At 31.3% G+C, this 17349-nt stretch overlaps 6 protein-coding genes across 6 annotated transcripts; 2 read left to right on the forward strand and 4 right to left on the reverse strand.

The window, feature by feature from the left end:
• Positions 1-2639: 2639 nt before the first annotated feature.
• On the reverse strand, positions 2640-4712 carry LOC139093518 (esterase B1-like). Its single transcript, XM_070644257.1, has 2 exons — positions 4170-4712; positions 2640-4108 (listed from the first exon to the last, which is right to left on the reverse strand). The coding sequence occupies exons 1-2, from the start codon at positions 4476-4478 to the stop codon at positions 2810-2812; spliced, it is 1608 nt and encodes a 535-aa protein (XP_070500358.1). The 5' UTR covers positions 4479-4712; the 3' UTR covers positions 2640-2809.
• A 305-nt stretch (positions 4713-5017) lies between these two features.
• On the reverse strand, positions 5018-7229 carry LOC139093517 (esterase B1-like). Its single transcript, XM_070644256.1, has 2 exons — positions 6625-7229; positions 5018-6470 (listed from the first exon to the last, which is right to left on the reverse strand). The coding sequence occupies exons 1-2, from the start codon at positions 6931-6933 to the stop codon at positions 5148-5150; spliced, it is 1632 nt and encodes a 543-aa protein (XP_070500357.1). The 5' UTR covers positions 6934-7229; the 3' UTR covers positions 5018-5147.
• A 139-nt stretch (positions 7230-7368) lies between these two features.
• Positions 7369-10469, forward strand: Dhx15 (DEAH-box helicase 15). Its single transcript, XM_070644225.1, has 9 exons — positions 7369-7547; positions 7613-8637; positions 8699-8792; positions 8849-8964; positions 9029-9105; positions 9165-9351; positions 9611-9733; positions 9791-10144; positions 10204-10469. The coding sequence occupies exons 1-9, from the start codon at positions 7498-7500 to the stop codon at positions 10323-10325; spliced, it is 2148 nt and encodes a 715-aa protein (XP_070500326.1). The 5' UTR covers positions 7369-7497; the 3' UTR covers positions 10326-10469.
• On the reverse strand, positions 10451-11503 carry Roe1 (grpE protein homolog, mitochondrial Roe1). Its single transcript, XM_070644226.1, has 3 exons — positions 11349-11503; positions 11120-11276; positions 10451-11059 (listed from the first exon to the last, which is right to left on the reverse strand). The coding sequence occupies exons 1-3, from the start codon at positions 11423-11425 to the stop codon at positions 10637-10639; spliced, it is 657 nt and encodes a 218-aa protein (XP_070500327.1). The 5' UTR covers positions 11426-11503; the 3' UTR covers positions 10451-10636.
• A 388-nt stretch (positions 11504-11891) lies between these two features.
• Positions 11892-12684, reverse strand: RpL35 (Ribosomal protein L35). The gene is made up of 3 exons (XM_070644236.1): positions 12560-12684; positions 12253-12389; positions 11892-12181 (listed from the first exon to the last, which is right to left on the reverse strand). The coding sequence occupies exons 1-3, from the start codon at positions 12560-12562 to the stop codon at positions 11950-11952; spliced, it is 372 nt and encodes a 123-aa protein (XP_070500337.1). The 5' UTR covers positions 12563-12684; the 3' UTR covers positions 11892-11949.
• A 37-nt stretch (positions 12685-12721) lies between these two features.
• Kap3 (kinesin associated protein 3) lies at positions 12722-16959 on the forward strand. The gene is made up of 6 exons (XM_070644228.1): positions 12722-13036; positions 13478-13601; positions 13783-14161; positions 14226-14527; positions 14592-15539; positions 15699-16959. Exons 1-6 carry the CDS (start codon positions 12906-12908, stop codon positions 16509-16511), a joined length of 2697 nt encoding a protein of 898 aa, XP_070500329.1. The 5' UTR covers positions 12722-12905; the 3' UTR covers positions 16512-16959.
• Positions 16960-17349: the final 390 nt, after the last annotated feature.

A 17349-nucleotide genomic window follows, 5' to 3' on the forward strand; every position in this document is an offset into this window, starting at 1 on the left:
TTTAGAATTTTTAAAAACAAATTTCAACATTTTAATCATCTATTTTAGCTAGAGATTGATCTACATACAAGAATTGTTCAATTAAACCTTGTTAATCAATGAAAATTAACTAAAATTTGTGAAAATTTGACGGTTATTTTGAAATTCAAACGAAAAAATAACGACCTTTTTCGACATGTCCGTAGCATGTAGGCTCTTCTTTCTTCTGAAATATTCTAAAGACAAACTTTTCCTCCCTGTTATCGATAAAAACGTAAAGTATGAAGGAACTGATGTGCTCAAAAATTGAATTCAAATATCAAAAATCCGTTAAAATTTCAAATTTTAAAAATGTTTAAAATTTTATGAACAGATTCAAACTTCAAAAATCCGTTATAAATTCAAATCTCAATAATCCGTTAAAAATTCAAATTTCAAATATCCGTTAAAAATTCAAATCCCAAAAATCCGTTAAAAATTCAAATTTTGAGCATCATCAATCCTCTCAAATCCTAAAGATTTAAAAAATTTCCTCGATTTTTCTCTGATATATGAAATTAAACAAATTGTATATCCATCCTTGCATATAAATATAATTAACTAGATGACACATACACACAAATTTATATCCAAAAAATGGAAGGAAATTGTATATGCATTAAAGTATGTCTTGTAAATATTAGTCCGTTCCCCTATCTGCCCCACTTCAAGTAAGAACTTATGACAAAAAAATATTAAATTGCAATTTAATAAAAAACAAAATAATTAATGAAAAACAATATTAGCTGAAGAAAAAGTCCATTAATATCTGCTTAAATTCAACAAGAGCAGGCACTTTTTTTAATAAAATAAATAAATAAATTAATAAATAAAACCCAATTTTTTTCTCTTATAAACCATGTAAAAAAAATAATTAATTTAATTAAATACATAATAAAGATGTAAAGGTTTTAGAAATGATGAAGAAATATCGAAGAAATTAACAAAAAAACATAAATTTATTTAGTTATAATTTTTTAATTGCATGAAAATCATCAGAAAATAAGATGAACGGATGTAGTTAATGGAAAGTCCCACTTGCGGTGACATAAAATTGAATGAATTAAGTGAGAAAAAAGAAAAATTATTGAAAAAGACTTGAAAAACTCCAATTGTGACTTTCCTTTAAGATTATGAAAAAACAAAAACTTTTAATTCGCATACATTTAAATAATTTTCTTTCAATGATCGCGGTGGATGTGCTGGATTGAATGTGAAAATTTTGAGGTTTTATAGAAGACTTAATTTTGAAAAATTCAAGCTTTTAAATTTTAAAAATTTAATTTTACTTAAAGACAGTTTTGCAACAGTTTTGAAAAATTCAAAAAATTTATCTAAATTGAATCCAACTTCAAGTCATTCAAAAAAAAATCATCAACGATTGACAACTTCAAGATCATGCCAACTTCAAGAATGTCAAAAAGCTTTCAAAAATCAAAGCTAACTTCAAGATCGTCAAATAAAAATCAAAAATCAACGCCAACTTCAAGAAATTATCAAAAAGCTTTCAAAAAAGCCTCAAAATTTAAACATCCAAAAAGGTACTCAAAATAAGTAGCAAAGTGTGTGTAATGGATGAGGATAAAAAATGTTAGTTAAAAACCATGTCTTAATGATATTTTAAGAAACGAGAGAAATAAAAAAATTCATCAAAATCAGGCTTATTATAAATTACACGATAAAAAAATATAAAATCAATGATTAATGATAGGAATCAACAACAAAATATTTTTCTTCTTTTCCTTTAGCTTTTGTAAATTTTTGTTTCCTTCAGTATGGACTCATATTATTTTTGTTTAATTATTTTTTAATTAGTACTGGATGTGTAATTATAATTATAACTTTAAGTAATGAAATTATCACTTCTTTTATTGGTTTGTATGGAGAGAACTTCCTCTCGATTTTGACTTTAGGGAGATGACTAAGCTTTTTGAGGTTAGAATTTTGAAAAAAGCTCAACAAAAAGCTTCGTCAACTCACCGAAAATTTTGCTGATTTCCTTTAAATTCATCTGAAAATGACGACTTACATCTTCTGTTTACGAATTAGACAAGAAAAAAAAAAGAAAAACTTGATAAATGATGATAAATTAAGTCGCAGACATAAATTACGTAAGCTTTTACGTTTCATTGTTTGTTCTCTTAGCTTTTAATGGACATACATAATAATAAATGAAAATAATTATAATGAGAAATAATTATAACGAAAACATGATTATACATAAAAAAAGATTAAAAAGTACCCCCCTCTTGGAGCATGATAATGGACATTATCGCTGCTCAATAATCAAAAAATAAAAAAAAAGTTTTAAAAAAAGAGATGAAATTCAAATGAATTTACGATGTAATTGCAATATTGTTTAATTATATTTTATTCTTTTTATCCTTTTATGTTCATATTTGTAATTATTATTAAATGAAATTAAGAAAAAAAAGGATTAAAAAACATCAAAAAATAAATGAAAATGAAAACTTTGAAAAAAAAAATCACATTTTGAAAAATTATAAAAAAATAGATGAAAAATTATTGAAAAAAAAAAATAATAAAAGATTTCTGTTAGTTCATACAATTAAAATGTTATTTAAAAAATATAAAAATTGTGCAAAATAAAAAAATGCAACTAAAAATTTCAAAAAAAAAAAATTGATTTGTTTTATTTTAACTTTTGATTCGATGCCAACTTTTCAGCTGTTGTAAGGTTTTATGTCAAATTTTAGCTTTTGTGAGGTTTTCACACTTTTTAGTTGTTATAAGGTTTTCGCTGTTGTAAGGTTTCAAATTTTATATAACCTCAATTGTCTTCATAGATAGTACTCCAAACCTTTAAATTCTCTTCTTCTGGAAGCTCAATTACTCTCAAAGAACTTTCTGTAATTTGCAGGCACTTAATATTGTCAGGATCATTGAGTTCTACCAATGTAAGAGGCTTTATTTCATCGGAATTTGGTGATCCAGTAATGGCAAAGCTTGTAAGAATGCTAACATAATTGCTCATAATTTTGTAATCAACGGAATCGCGTTCGAGAGGAGGATACATAACACTTGTAAATATGAATCCCAATTCATCTCCATGTCCAGCTCCTTTATATTGATTACATTTGAAAAATTGCTTAACAAAGTTTCGTCCACCTTCAGCATCAAATCGAACAAGATAAGATTTTCCTTTTGCATGCTTGATTCTTGACTGGATAGCTCTATAAATTGCAACCCAGAACATCAATTCACTTCCGTGTCTTATGAATGACTCTTTTGGATCCATTTGATCATTAAAGTATAGGTTCTTGATTTTCAGACCTAATTCATTTGCACGTTGATCAGATGGATCTAATTGTAGCTCTAGTAATGGCAAAGCATATGCTGGATTATTGAAAATTTCAACTCCAAGATCTAAATGTCCTTCATTCCTCAAAACTCCTTCGAGAGAATTTCCGGTAAACAAAATGTCAATGTCATTTGTCCAGCAAGTCTCCATCATCTTTATTGGATCTTCAGGAATTAGACAATTTTCAGTGATGTAAGGTTCAACTACAGGTGTGAACGGCGAATAAAATCCGTACTTTAATTTCTCTTCTGGTGTCAGTAAATCGTTAGTAACCTTAACTATTTCATCGGCAGAAGGTTTTTCGAGGAAATCCAACAAACTTTTCTGATCACCACTTTGTCCGGTCCATCCAAGTTTTTCAGCCAACCGTTCTGCATGCTTTCTACATGTTGATTGAGGAATCAATCCCCAAGTTTGACATAAAGATGTTCCCGACATAGCAATTGCTCTTTGATAAAGACCTTTAGATTGTTCACTTATGGACAGCATATGAACACTGGCACCGCCAGCACTCTCACCAAATATTGTGATGTTGTTAGGATCTCCTCCGAAATTAGCAATGTTTCTCTTGATCCATTTTAAGGCAAAGATTTGATCCTTCAATCCGTTATTGCCAGGAACTCCCAAACTTTCATCTTCAAGAGACAAAAATCCCAAAACTCCAAGACGGTAGTTGAAGGATACAAAAATGATATCTTCTTGCATGAAATAATCTGGTCCATACGTATCAGTTTTTGAACTTCCAACGAAAAATCCACCGCCATGAATCTACAAATATATCGCATATCTCTTTAATTTTGAGGACAAATCAATTAAAGTTTCGACTTACCCAAACCATTACTGGAGTCGGCTTCTCAGGCTTGAGATTTTTCGTGAAGATATTCAGTATTCCTGCATCTTCTTGTCCAAGATTTCCTAATCCCTCATAATAGGAAGGAAAAGCCAAAATTTCACCGGTTGCGTCGAAAGGTTCTTCCCATTTATCAGTCGGTTGAGCTTCACGAAATCTCAAATTTCCAACAGGTGGCTTCATGTAAGGGATACTTTGAAACGTAATGCAGTCATTGTCGTAAACCAGCTTCTTATGGATACCCTTAATTGGCCCGAATTCTGTTTGAACAATTTCAAAATTTTCCATTTTACGTCTTGCTCGTATGACTGTCAATTACTGAATGCTATAAATGGCAATGCTATTCTCCTAAAGTGTTTTTGATAAGGAAGTCTTAATAAATAAATTGTTATCTGTGGTTTTTGGATGTAGATACATTAATAGTGAATGTGTTAGAAACCTTTTGATTATGAGCTTAAAAGATCATTTCTTCCATTTATGGCTATTGTGGATGAACTGATAAAATTTCTGTCACGATATGCAACTAATTAAAATGCATTTTGATTCTATGCCAATTCTGATTACTCACGAATCTATAATTTCACAATGATGTTTATTCTTCAGAGTTCGAATACAAACTGAACATTTTATATGAAAAAGGGGTTTGCAACTAAGACAATAAATATTATTCAAATCCCAAATTAACGTTAAAGCAGAATGTTTTTGAGAAATTTATCAAAAATATTTGAGTTTGTGTTTGTTGATGATAAACATATGCTTTCTAAAGGTCATACTCTGAGACTAAAAATACACGTGAGAGAGACAGTAAAAAATAAATAAAGAGAATGTTTTGAATTTTTCAATAATCATACAATTTTATGTAAAAAATCTTTAAAGTCACAACCATTTAAAATTACATTATTGCCCTTAACCAATTTAACTGTCATCTCAACATGAAAAAGTCTAACAAAACAAATTTTACAGCTTAGAACTAACATTTTTGTTGAACTTATAAATTGAACTCCATACTCTCAACTTCTCTGATTCTGGAAGTTCTATAATGCTTGTTCCTTTCTCAGTAATTTGCAAGCACATAACTTTATTTGGATCAGTTAGTTCCTTCAATTTTAATGGTTCTATTTCTTTTGAATTTGGTGAACCTTTCACAGTAAAGTTTGTAAGAATGCCAACATACTGCTTCATGATTTTAAAATCAGTTGAATTTGGATCAATTTGATCAAAGATAGCATTTGTGAATATGTAAAACAATTCATCTCCATGACTAGCTCCCTTAAAGTCTGAACATTGATAAAGATCCTTCACAAAGTTACGTCCACCTTCAGCATCAAAGCGAACAAGGTAGGATTTTCCTTTTGCGTGCTTTATTCTCGACTGAACAGTTCTATAAACTGGATTCCAGAACATCAATTCACTTGATAGTCTTAGGAATGATTCTCGATCGTCCCATTTGCCATTGAAATATAGATTTTTAATCTTTAAACCTAGTTCTTGTAAACGAGGATCAGACGGATCTGCTTGAAGTTCCAAAAGTGGTAAAGCATATGCTGGATTTTTGTTAAAAATCTCAATTCCAGTTTCTAATGGTTCAGTCTTTCGAATGACGCCTTCAATTGAATTTCCAGTAAATAAAATGTCAATATTGTTAGTCCAGCAATTTTCCATCATCTTCAATGGATCTTTAGGTACCATACAGTTCTTCGTCTTGTATGGCTCTACAACTGGTGTGAATGGTGAATGAAATGCGAAGCAAAATCTCTCTTTTAATGTAAGAATCTTTTCGGAAGCTTTTACTATATCTTCAGCCGGAGCTTTTTCGAGGAACTCTAACAAGCTTTTTTGATCACCATTATTGCCTTTAAATCCAAGCTTTTCAGCGAGGATTTGAGCATTTTTATTGCATAATGACTGTGGAATCAATCCCCATGTTTTGCATAGAGCTGATCCTGACATGATTATTGCTCTTTTAAACAATCCTTTTGTTTGTTCAGTAATACAGAGAAAATGAACGCTGGCACCGCCAGCACTTTCACCAAATATTGTGATGTTGTTAGGGTCACCACCAAAGTTTGCAATATTCTTCTTAATCCATTTTAATGCAAAGATTTGATCCTTCAATCCATTATTGCCAGGAATTCCTAATGATTTGTCATCAAGACTCAAAAATCCAAAAGCTCCAAGACGATAATTTATTGAAACGAAAACAATATCTTCTTGTAGAAAATAATCCGGTCCGTAAATGTCCGTACTTGAACTTCCAACAATGAATCCACCTCCATGAATCTGAAAAACATAAAGTGAGTTAATATTCATTATTTCACAATAACTGGTTTCGGACTGTGTTATAAAACCATATAAATTATTCTTAAAACCATACAAATGCAAATATTTGTAGTTCTGTTTAAATTTTTTAATCCGTTATAAAGTTTGAACTTACCCAAACCATTACAGGACGTAGTTTCTTCGGTTTAAGATTTTTAGTGAAAATATTCAATATTCCAGCATCTTCTTGACCTTCAACTTCCTTAAAATGATTAAAACTACAATATCCAACAATATCACCTGTTGCATCCAAAGGTTCTTTCCATTTTTCAGTCGGTTGAGCTTCACGGAATCTCAACTTTCCAACTGGTGCCTTCATATAAGGAATATTGTGAAAGGCAACACATTTATTGTCTAATGCTAATGTTTTATGGAAGCCCTTAATTGGACCAAATTCCGACTGAACAATTTCAAAATTTTCCATTTCAAGGTGTCCTATGATATCTTGATTGACCAAAGTTTGAATTCCAAATGAAAGCAATTTAGTTGTGATGATATTAATATTATTATTTGTATACAGAAACAGGTCCTTATCGCAACAATTTTGCTGTGTAACTGTGTTGATAAACACTCGTTTCAACTTATTCGGAAGCTTATTATTTAATGACACAATTCTTTAATAATGTACTGAGTATATTCAGAATTTAAATTCATGCACTATTTCGTGTAAATAAATATGCGACATGTTTTAAGAATACTCCTAAATTAATAATAGTAGATAATGTCGTATAATGACTTTTGGCATATAATCAATGTGTTTGTAAGGCAATCACGTTTCTCTCTGAGATTGCTTTGATCAAAGCATGGTATAAAAAATAATTCATAACGGTCAAAAAATATTTAAAAAACGTATAAAAGTCTAAACACACACAACTACAGAACACACGAACACATTTAAATCAAACAAAAAAATCTTCGATATTTAAAAAATTGCTGTAATTAAGCACATTAAGGGCTTTTAAAATAAATAAATCGTAATTAGAGGACAATGTCGAAACGGAGAATTGAAGTAATGGATCCTTTTATCAAAAAAAGACGGTAAGATAGTGAAATTTTAACAAAATTTGATTTTTTCATCGAAAACGTTTTATTGTGATTTTTAGCGAGGAAAAAGGCATTCCTGTAAATTTACCAAATACAGGACAGACCGCAACAGCTGGAACAGTAAATCCATTAAATGGAGCCTTATACTCAGCAAACTACCAAACGTTATTGAAAAAGAGAGTTCTATTGCCAGTTTTTGAGTATAGAACTGATTTTATGCGACTTTTAGCAGAGCATCAATGTATCGTACTTGTCGGTGAAACTGGAAGTGGAAAAACAACACAAATCCCACAATGGGCGGTCGATTATGCAAGAAGTTTAAGTGCTAAAGGAGTTGCATGTACACAACCAAGAAGAGTAGCAGCAATGTCAGTCGCTCAGAGAGTATCTGAAGAAATGGATGTTTTACTTGGACAGGAAGTCGGTTATTCAATTCGTTTTGAAGATTGTTCATCACCAAAAACTGTTTTAAAATACTTGACTGACGGTATGTTGCTAAGAGAAGCTATGTCTGATCCAATGTTAGAAAATTATCAAGTAATATTGTTGGACGAAGCTCACGAAAGAACATTGGCAACAGATTTATTAATGGGTGTACTCAAAGAAGTTATTAAACAACGAGGTGATTTGAAATTAGTTATTATGTCTGCTACTTTGGATGCCGGAAAGTTTCAAAATTATTTCGATAATGCACCATTAATGAATGTACCAGGTCGTACACATCCTGTCGAAATCTTCTACACACCAGAACCAGAACGTGATTATCTAGAAGCAGCAATTAGAACTGTCATTCAGATTCACATGTGTGAGGAAATCGAAGGCGATGTGCTTATGTTTTTGACCGGTCAAGAAGAAATTGAGGAAGCTTGTAAACGAGTTAAGCGGGAAATTGACAATTTAGGACCAGATGTTGGCGAACTTAGATGTATTCCACTATATTCGACATTGCCGCCAGCAGCTCAACAAAAGATTTTCGAACCAGCTCCACCAAGACGTGCAAATGGAGCAATTGGAAGAAAAGTCGTTATCAGTACAAATATCGCAGAAACATCCTTGACTATTGATGGCGTTGTATTTGTGATTGGTGAGTTAATGACTTATGGAATTTTTGAATTTTTTGTAAAATTGTACTTGTTGCTCTTTAGATCCAGGATTTGCTAAGCAGAAAGTGTACAATCCACGTATTCGTGTCGAAAGTTTATTGGTATCTCCAATTAGTAAAGCATCAGCACAGCAAAGGTAATACTGCTGTTTTTATGGTTAGTAAAAATTATTAATTATTTTGATTTTCGTAGAGCTGGACGTGCTGGAAGAACAAGGCCTGGAAAATGTTTCCGTTTATACACTGAAAAAGCTTACAAAGAAGAAATGCAGGACAATACTTATCCAGAAATTCTGAGATCAAATTTGGGTAAATTTTATTAATTAACGAATTTATGAATTTCAATGCTAACTATGAAATTTTAAATTATTAGGTACTGTCGTTCTACAATTGAAAAAATTGGGCATTGATGATTTAGTACATTTTGATTTTATGGATCCTCCTGCACCGGTAAGTCATACTTAATCCTATGCAAAAGGACGTAATTCTTACTAAATTTTTAAATTCAGGAAACACTCATGCGAGCATTAGAATTATTGAACTACTTAGCAGCTTTGGATGATGATGGAAACTTGACAGATTTAGGCTCAGTTATGTCTGAATTCCCATTGGATCCACAATTGGCAAAGATGTTAATTGCATCATGTTCACACAACTGTTCAAATGAAATCCTCTCAATTACTGCTATGTTATCTGGTGAGACTTTAGTCATAATTTTATTATTTAAGAATTTTTTATCAAAAAATTACAAAACATATTTTTTCGATACATAATCAATGGCCTCCTGAACCTATACCATTTTTTCGATCTCATTGTTGACAATTTCTTGGCAATTTTTATTGATTTACGGACGTGTGAATGGGCTTTTCTGGAATTTTTTAATATGAATTCTGATCCCCATTCAAAAAATTGCACATTTGCTGCGTCCATTTTTTCTGTTCTTTAACATTTAAAGTGCCCCAGGCTTTTGTTAGACCCAATGAAATGAAGAAGCAAGCTGACGAGGCAAAAATGAGATTTGCGCACATTGACGGTGATCACTTGACGTTGCTGAATGTCTTTCATGCTTTCAAACAGAGTAAGTAACTGATTTATTAGCCAAATGTCCACTTTTAACTCATTAAATAATCAACAGGCAATGAAGATCCCCAATGGTGTTATGAAAACTTTATCAATTATCGCTCATTGAAATCAGCAGACAACGTTCGACAACAATTAGCTCGTATCATGGACAGATTTAATCTAAAACGTACAAGCACAGAGTTCACATCAAAAGATTACTATATAAACATTCGTAAAGCCCTTGTTGAAGGCTTTTTCATGCAAGTCGCACATTTAGAGCGCACTGGACACTACCTGACAATTAAGGATAATCAAATTGTACAATTACATCCATCAACATGCTTAGATCACAAACCTGATTGGGTTATTTACAATGAGTTTGTGTTGACGACGAAGAATTACATTCGAACAGTAACTGACGTTAAGCGTAAGTACTTTAATGTTATGGAATTATGTCACAGTTAATTAATGTTTGTTTTTATGTAGCTGAATGGCTGTTGAAGCTTGCACCGCAATACTATGATCTCAACAATTTCCCATCATGTGAGGCAAAGAGACAGTTGGAAAACTTGCAAGCACGATTAGAGAGCCGTCAATTTCAATTCTAAGCATTTAATGTCGTATAATTTTTCCTTAATATTATCTCGGTTTCATATATTAATTATGGTCAACACTAGTACGAGAGGATTTATTTCACATTCTTAGCCAGTACACAAAGAAACAATAAAGAAAATTCTAATATTGTCAAGGAATTTCTGCCGACTTTATTACAATTATGCCAAAATTCTAAAAGAATCATAACTTGCTTCATTAATAATATTATATTTTCAGAGTAAGCAAGGGAATTTTCTGATCATTGTCCATTATCCATGAATCAAGTTCCTTTCTCTCATTTTTAGTGTCTTCCTGAAGAACATTTTTACTTAGAAACACCGACCAATGCTGCCCTGATACACCGATCGTGTAATTTGTATCCAATTTTACTAACAACGACGACTGTATTTGGTTCTTTATTCGGGATTTCTTGTTGGAATAATGCTTCATGATAATTTGGATTGAACTTTTCGTCTATTGGATCGACTTTCTCGAGTCCATTTCGTTTGAACACTTGTCCTAACTGATTTTTTGTCATTGTAAGACCTTCGAATAAACTCTTTAAATGCGGATTTTTGTCAGAAACTTCTTCCTTTGGAACAGCTTCTGTTGCAGCATTAAGAATGTCTGAGACTTCCAGTAAATCTTTACAAAATGACTGAATTCCAAAGATTTTTGCATCATCAATTTGTTTTGTTAGCCTTTTACGCATATTTTCACTATCTGCTAATGATCTCTTATATTTATCCTGTAAAATACACATGCTATAGACATAGAATTAGGTTGATTGATAAGAATATTTCCTTACATCAAGTTCCTTGTTCTTTTCAGTCAATGTTTGAACATCTTTTGTTAATTTCTCGACATCAGCTGTCAACTTTTTCTCATTCTCTGTCAATTCAACTGTTGGCTGTTCTGATTGTGCTTGTTCAGCGGAGAAGTTTCTGTGTTTAACTGATATTACTCTGGAATTTAAAGGAATTATATTCAAAGGTTACATCATTTTTCCAGAATGTACTAAATCGCTATTAATTTACCTAAAATTGATTGATTTCTGAATCAATGGTGAGAATCTTGAGAAATTAGCTAAGGCTCGCGTGCTGATAGATGCCATTTCCTTAATATTTTTAAATTCTTTATTTTTTGTGAAATTTACATCAAAGTAGACCAAATATCTTTTAGTAGATCAAATTAAATTCTACAAATTTCTGTGCGAGAAAAATTACAAAAAATTAAATTAACTGTAATGGCACTGTCAGAACAATCAAAAGAACGTTTAGGAATGGTATTCGAGGTGGCAAAAACTGTATTCCATTGGGGATTCATTCCAACTGTCTTATATTTAGGTAAATTAATGAATTTTTATGCAATTTACATAAATTTCACTGGATCTTTTTTGTTTTTTAGGATTTAAAAAAGGAGCGGAACCGAACATGCCCCCATTGTCAGTAGCATCATTATTATGGCAATAGAATTAATGTACCATTATAAATTAAGTCATGATATAAATAAAGTTTAATTTACTGAAAATGTAAACAAAAGAGTTCTACTGAAAACGAAAAATAATTTAACCTCAAAAATTTTAATTTATTTTTTCAGAATGTAAGTTTTTATTGTATTCCATTCATAAAAATCAATTTATGCTTTTACAGCATATTTGCGAACTGGATAGACTGAACGTTTACGAACTTCCTTCTTTGTAAGTCTGCTGGCATCACGTTCACTGAGGGCTCTTCTCATTGCGCGAGTCTTTTTTGGTCTCAAGTCTAAAGGCTTGTATTTCTTGCCCTTGTACAACTTACGAAGATTGTCCTTTGTCTTCTGGTTCATTACAATGTAGACGCGAGCAATTGCTTTACGTACTACACGGCTAAAAAGATAAATTAAAGAAATTCAAGATCAGAAATCAATTCAAACATTTTTGTTTATTAATTAACTTACATTTTTGAAAGCTTGGATGGAGCTCCACCAGTGACTTTGGCAACACGAAGTCCAAGAAGCTCTTGCTTCAAGTCCTCGAGCTGCTTAGTCAGCTCCTTTTTATCCTTTTGTCGCAATTCCGAACACTTCACTTTTCCCTACAAATAAACAAGAAAATTTAAAGTTAATTTTTCATCAAGTTTTCACACATTTCTTAATGAATTAAAGTGATTTTTCAACAGTCACTGAACTTAACTCATCTTTAATGATAAATTAAAGCATAAAATCACTATAATTCCTTAGTATAATTAATAAAATTTAATTTTACCATTTTAAAACGTGTTGTTCGAAGAACTAATGGAAATGAAAAGAAAGATCTACATGTAGAACAAACCGAAATTCAAATATATGATGACCGTTGACTTTTAGGGGTATGAAATTGCACAAATTGTTCTACAAAATTTGAGAAAAACAGAAGAAATTAATAAAAAACAAAAATTAATTATTTTTAGTGTTTCGTCCTACAAAAATTAACAAAAAGTGCAATATTCGTGTAGCTGAGTTACCAAATTATGCTAATTAATCAAATATAATGCTATAATAAGTGAATTCGTGATAAAATAGTTAAAAAATATTCAAGTGATTGAAAATTTCGGACATTATGAATAATTTTTATGATATTTGAATTGGTATCGATTGTATTGTCTATACTTTTTATTGTGCATTATCTGTATTACATCATTACGTCGCTTATTAAAGATTATAGGCCAAAAATGCAGTCCGAAGACGCAAAATTCATTAAAAAGTACGTCAAACAAAAAAAAAGTTTTTCTTCCTCGATTTCTTTTTGACGGAAAAATCAATAATGCAAAGAACAAGTATTAAGTATTATCATCTAAACTGGATTATTTAGCGCATTCTCCAACATCCAGATCGATAATTCTTTCTTATCTTTGTTGTAATTATGAAATTTTTGAGTCCACTGGAACAAGGAATTAAATAGACATAAACGGTTTACCTTGAAATGATCATAAGTCATAGTACATAAAATTTGCTATCTATTTTAATATCTTGATAATGTCTTTTTTATCAGGAATACTCAGAAATCATCATTACAAGTTTTTCCAATAAAAAGTTAATTAAACTTTGATAAGAGAATTCAATCAAAGACAAATCGATAAAACAACAAGCACTTCCTCTATGAGAAAATATGCTAAAAATGGTTTTCACTTTTTATTTTATATAGACGATTCAAAGGGGGAATGATTGAACCTCATCCAACTGAGCCCTCAATTATTGTCAATTACAAATTGGAAGCGGCTGTGTATGGCGATAAAGATGTCTCAGATCCAATGTTGGCTGATAAAAAGGTAAGTAAAATATAGACAGCAACAACAACAACAAACAAATAGCAAATGATTCCAAGGCAAATGATTCATTCATCATTTTTGGAATATCCAATGCCATAACAACGAGACATAATTTATTCAGCAATAGAAAATTCGTAATGTGTGCATACCTTTTATTATTTGTTTGTCTCTATTTTTATAGGATTGTCAGCGAATTATTCGTCTTAAAACATTAAATACTAAAACAGATGTAGCTGCTTTAGCAAGAGAAGTTGTCGATAAATGTGATTTAATTCATAAATCTCAGTTATCGGACGTTGAACAAATTATCTATTTCCTCAAAAACCGAAAAGTCTCGCGAGATTCAGGTGTTTCAAGCTTAAAATCTGCCTCGGTACGTTCAAAATCAGAAGCGAGAGTTTTGGACAAAGTAAATAATGACGTCGATAAAGCGTCAATAAGAAATATCGATGACTACATAGAATTACTCTATGAGGAATTACCAGAAAGAATACGAGGATCAGCATATATTCTCCAGCTTGCTAGAAATCCCGACAATTTAGAGGAATTGGAGAAAAATGGTAAGTCTAGAAGCTTCAATTAAAATTAATAGCTTTTTAATGATGATTTTTTTCATAATTTTAGAGGCAGTATTGAGTGCTTTGTCACGTGTCCTTCGCGAAGATTGGAGGAAGAGCCTTGACCTTACTACAAATATAATTTATACATTTTTCTGTTTCTCCACATACACACATTTCCATTCAGTAATCGTTCAGTACAAGATTGGATCTCTGTGTATGGATGTCATTGAATATGAATTAAAGCGCTATGAACAAATGAAGCAAGATTTGGATAAGCGTAAAAATGCCGAGAACGGAGGAAAGGATATGAACAAAAGTCAAGATAATTTAGATGGAACAATCATGAATGTCGAGAAACCAAAAGAAGTATGCTGCTAACTCCTGATTGATTCAATTCATGAAATACTAAAATAAATTCTTTAAATTTCAGATGGAACCACCGAGAAGAAGAATTCCAGAACTAAAGCAACGTCCAAAAAGTGGAAATTGGTCAATGGCAAATAGTATGGTATCGTCTTCATCATCTTCGTCATTAATGAAGGCTTATTCAATGAATAATAGTTATCATGAGGGCCTTTCAAAGGAATTGCAAAATAATTCTAATGGAAATTCAACAGAAGATTTGAAAAACGATCCGAAACGTCAAAAAGATGAAATTGAAAGATTAAGTAAGCAATTGAAGACATTTGCCAAAAAACAAGAACAATTGTTGCGCGTTGCTTTTTATCTTCTCCTTAATATTGCCGAAAACACGAAATTGGAGGAGAAGATGCGTCGAAAGAACATCATTAAAATGCTGGTAAAGGCATTGGAAAGACAGAATATTGATTTATTAGTTCTCATCGTGACATTCTTAAAAAAGCTATCAATTGTGCGAGACAATAAGGACGAAATGAAAGAATTGAATGTGATTGAAAAGCTTCCACGACTCCTCCAAAGCTCACATTCCGATCTCATTCAAGCGACATTAAAATTAATCTTCAATTTATCATTTGATGGACAATTACGTGCTAAAATGGTCCGAATTGGATTGCTTCCAAAACTCGTTCAATTCATGAGTGAGGATAAGCATCATGCGATAGTCATTAAAATTTTGTTTCATATGAGTCTCGATGATAAAGTGAAGGTCGTTTTCACATACACTGACTGTGTTCCAATGCTAACTGATATGCTCCTATTAAATTTGAATAAAAAATCCGATATTGACCTGATCGCATTGGGAATAAATTTAGCACTTAACAAGAAATGTGCACAGAAGATGTGCGAGAATAATCGACTCAAAGATTTAATAGAGCGAGCCTTCAAGTATCGAGATGCTTTAATGTTGAAAATGATCAGGAATATATCGACACACGAGGAACTGAGAAAGGAATTTATGGTAAGTCCTACATAGTAGTTTGACTTCTTTTTCCAAAATTTTGTTATTAGCAAAATCAGGTTGTATTTATTTCGGACATTTACGTTTGTGACTCAATTTTTTGTTAACCAGATGTATTTATTTCTGCTTCTCATATGTCATTCCTTTTTTTATTTTTAGGAATTTGTCGATGATTTTGCAAAAACAATAAATGAATGTGACGAAGAAGACTTTTTGGTTGAATGTATTGGCGTTCTTGGTAATATGTTATTGCCGGAGTTAGATTATTCGCAAATACTTCAGGCACATGGATTAATTCCATGGATGAGGAAAACTTTAATCCCAGGAAATGCAAAAGACGATATTGTACTTGACACGGTGGTTTTTCTAAGTACGTGTGCTACAAATGATGAATTATGTGCCATGTTGCTGTGCAAAGCTGAAGTAATATTGAGTTTAATAGAGTTACTAAAAGCAAAACAGGAAGACGATGAAATGGTGTTACAAATAGTTTATGTTTTCCAGCAAGTACTCAGAAATGAAAGCACACGTAATTACATTATTAAAGAAACAGAAGCACCAGCATATTTGATAGATTTAATGCACGATAAAAATGTAGAAATACGAAAAGTTTGTGATTTTTGTTTGGACATAATTGCAATGACAGACTCAAATTGGGCGAGTAGAATTAAGTTGGAAAAGTTCAGGAACCACAATTCTCAGTGGTTAACGATGGTTGAAACTCAAGAATCAGATGATATTCAAGACTATGGAGCTGTTGAAGACGATGATACAGACTTACCAGTTTATTTAACTTCTGATTATTTAACGCAAATCTATCAATCATCAAATGAGGATTCCGTTGACGGAAGAACACCCTCAAATAGTTCATTTAGTCGACCAATGAGTCGATACAGTAAAGACTTTGAGGATTTTGATATTCTTAAAAGCTCCCAATCGCAGGAAATGATTGAACCATTTCCTGTTAATTAAATATTAAACTAAATTTAAGGAAAAATTTAAATTTTTCTAGTCGATTCTAAAACAGAAAACATTGGTGTGATAACATTGCAAAGAAATGTTTAATTCTCTCTATACTTATATCCTTTTTTTACTTAAATTATAATAACTTAAACAAAAAATAGTCATTAGTACATTACATACTCTCTATTCTCTATGCTTTTAAAATGCTACTTTATCAGTGAGATTTTATGCACAAGCTTCACCCTTCATAGATATATTAAGAGCTATCTGTTGCATTATAGCTTTAAACAAACAAAAAAAAAAGAAATAAAAAATATTTTAAATGTATCACAGCTAACCAAAAAGATAGAATCAATGTAACTATTTAAGTCATAAACATAAACCAAGATGCAGATTTTATGAGAGTTTTGATCAAAGGACAATTTGAAATAAAAAGTCATATTTAATTTAAATAAAACTTGTTTGTGTCTTTTAAACTTGAAATTTTGTCTTACATACAGGACTTAAACATCTATTTTTGATCGTTAGCAAAACAACGATTTTCATAAAAGCATCACCAACCCTAAAACATGTATAGATGCCACCGTTGCAGATGTGGACAGACATACTGAGCGCATCTTGTAAATTCCATTTTCATTTAACGGTTTCTTGAAATTTAAAAATATAACGGTTTTTTGAAATTCAAACTCATCAATGATGTTACCACAAAACAATTTTAATTAATTTAACTAAGAAATGATAATGCTACGTGGTGTTTTTATCTATTCAGTCAGCCAGTCAAAGCTGGCCTATAACAGCATTACTTCTGTAAGAACACGCGCTAAAAAGTCCGTTCAGTGCGCAAAAA

The sequence above is a fragment of the Chironomus tepperi genome, unplaced genomic scaffold, assembly GCF_022539635.2.
Source record: "Chironomus tepperi strain 1889 unplaced genomic scaffold, CSIRO-AGI_Ctep_v1 contig_335, whole genome shotgun sequence".
In the NCBI taxonomy this organism is placed as follows: Eukaryota; Metazoa; Arthropoda; class Insecta; order Diptera; family Chironomidae; genus Chironomus; species Chironomus tepperi.

What these genes read in the sequence shown, in the direction of transcription:
- LOC139093517 (XM_070644256.1), bottom strand. Translation starts at nt 6,933, where the DNA reads ATGGAAAATTTTGAAATTGTTCAGTCGGAATTTGGTCCAATTAAGGGC. An exon ending in TACGTCCTGTAATGGTTTGG is followed by an intron (nt 6,471 to 6,624) that starts GTAAGTTCAAAC and finishes TATGTTTTTCAG; the next exon opens with ATTCATGGAGGTGGATTCAT.
- Roe1 (XM_070644226.1), bottom strand. Translation starts at nt 11,425, where the DNA reads ATGGCATCTATCAGCACGCGAGCCTTAGCTAATTTCTCAAGATTCTCA. An exon ending in CAGAAATCAATCAATTTTAG is followed by an intron (nt 11,277 to 11,348) that starts GTAAATTAATAG and finishes TTTAAATTCCAG; the next exon opens with AGTAATATCAGTTAAACACA. An exon ending in AAAAGAACAAGGAACTTGAT is followed by an intron (nt 11,060 to 11,119) that starts GTAAGGAAATAT and finishes TGTATTTTACAG; the next exon opens with GATAAATATAAGAGATCATT.
- RpL35 (XM_070644236.1), bottom strand. An exon ending in CCATCCAAGCTTTCAAAAAT is followed by an intron (nt 12,182 to 12,252) that starts GTAAGTTAATTA and finishes TTATCTTTTTAG; the next exon opens with CCGTGTAGTACGTAAAGCAA.
- Dhx15 (XM_070644225.1), top strand. Translation starts at nt 7,498, where the DNA reads ATGTCGAAACGGAGAATTGAAGTAATGGATCCTTTTATCAAAAAAAGA. An exon ending in TTATGGATCCTCCTGCACCG is followed by an intron (nt 9,106 to 9,164) that starts GTAAGTCATACT and finishes TTTTAAATTCAG; the next exon opens with GAAACACTCATGCGAGCATT. An exon ending in AATTACTGCTATGTTATCTG is followed by an intron (nt 9,352 to 9,610) that starts GTGAGACTTTAG and finishes TAACATTTAAAG; the next exon opens with TGCCCCAGGCTTTTGTTAGA.
- LOC139093518 (XM_070644257.1), bottom strand. Translation starts at nt 4,478, where the DNA reads ATGGAAAATTTTGAAATTGTTCAAACAGAATTCGGGCCAATTAAGGGT. An exon ending in CGACTCCAGTAATGGTTTGG is followed by an intron (nt 4,109 to 4,169) that starts GTAAGTCGAAAC and finishes ATATATTTGTAG; the next exon opens with ATTCATGGCGGTGGATTTTT.
- Kap3 (XM_070644228.1), top strand. Translation starts at nt 12,906, where the DNA reads ATGATATTTGAATTGGTATCGATTGTATTGTCTATACTTTTTATTGTG. An exon ending in AGAGGAATTGGAGAAAAATG is followed by an intron (nt 14,162 to 14,225) that starts GTAAGTCTAGAA and finishes TCATAATTTTAG; the next exon opens with AGGCAGTATTGAGTGCTTTG. An exon ending in ATGTCGAGAAACCAAAAGAA is followed by an intron (nt 14,528 to 14,591) that starts GTATGCTGCTAA and finishes TTTAAATTTCAG; the next exon opens with ATGGAACCACCGAGAAGAAG.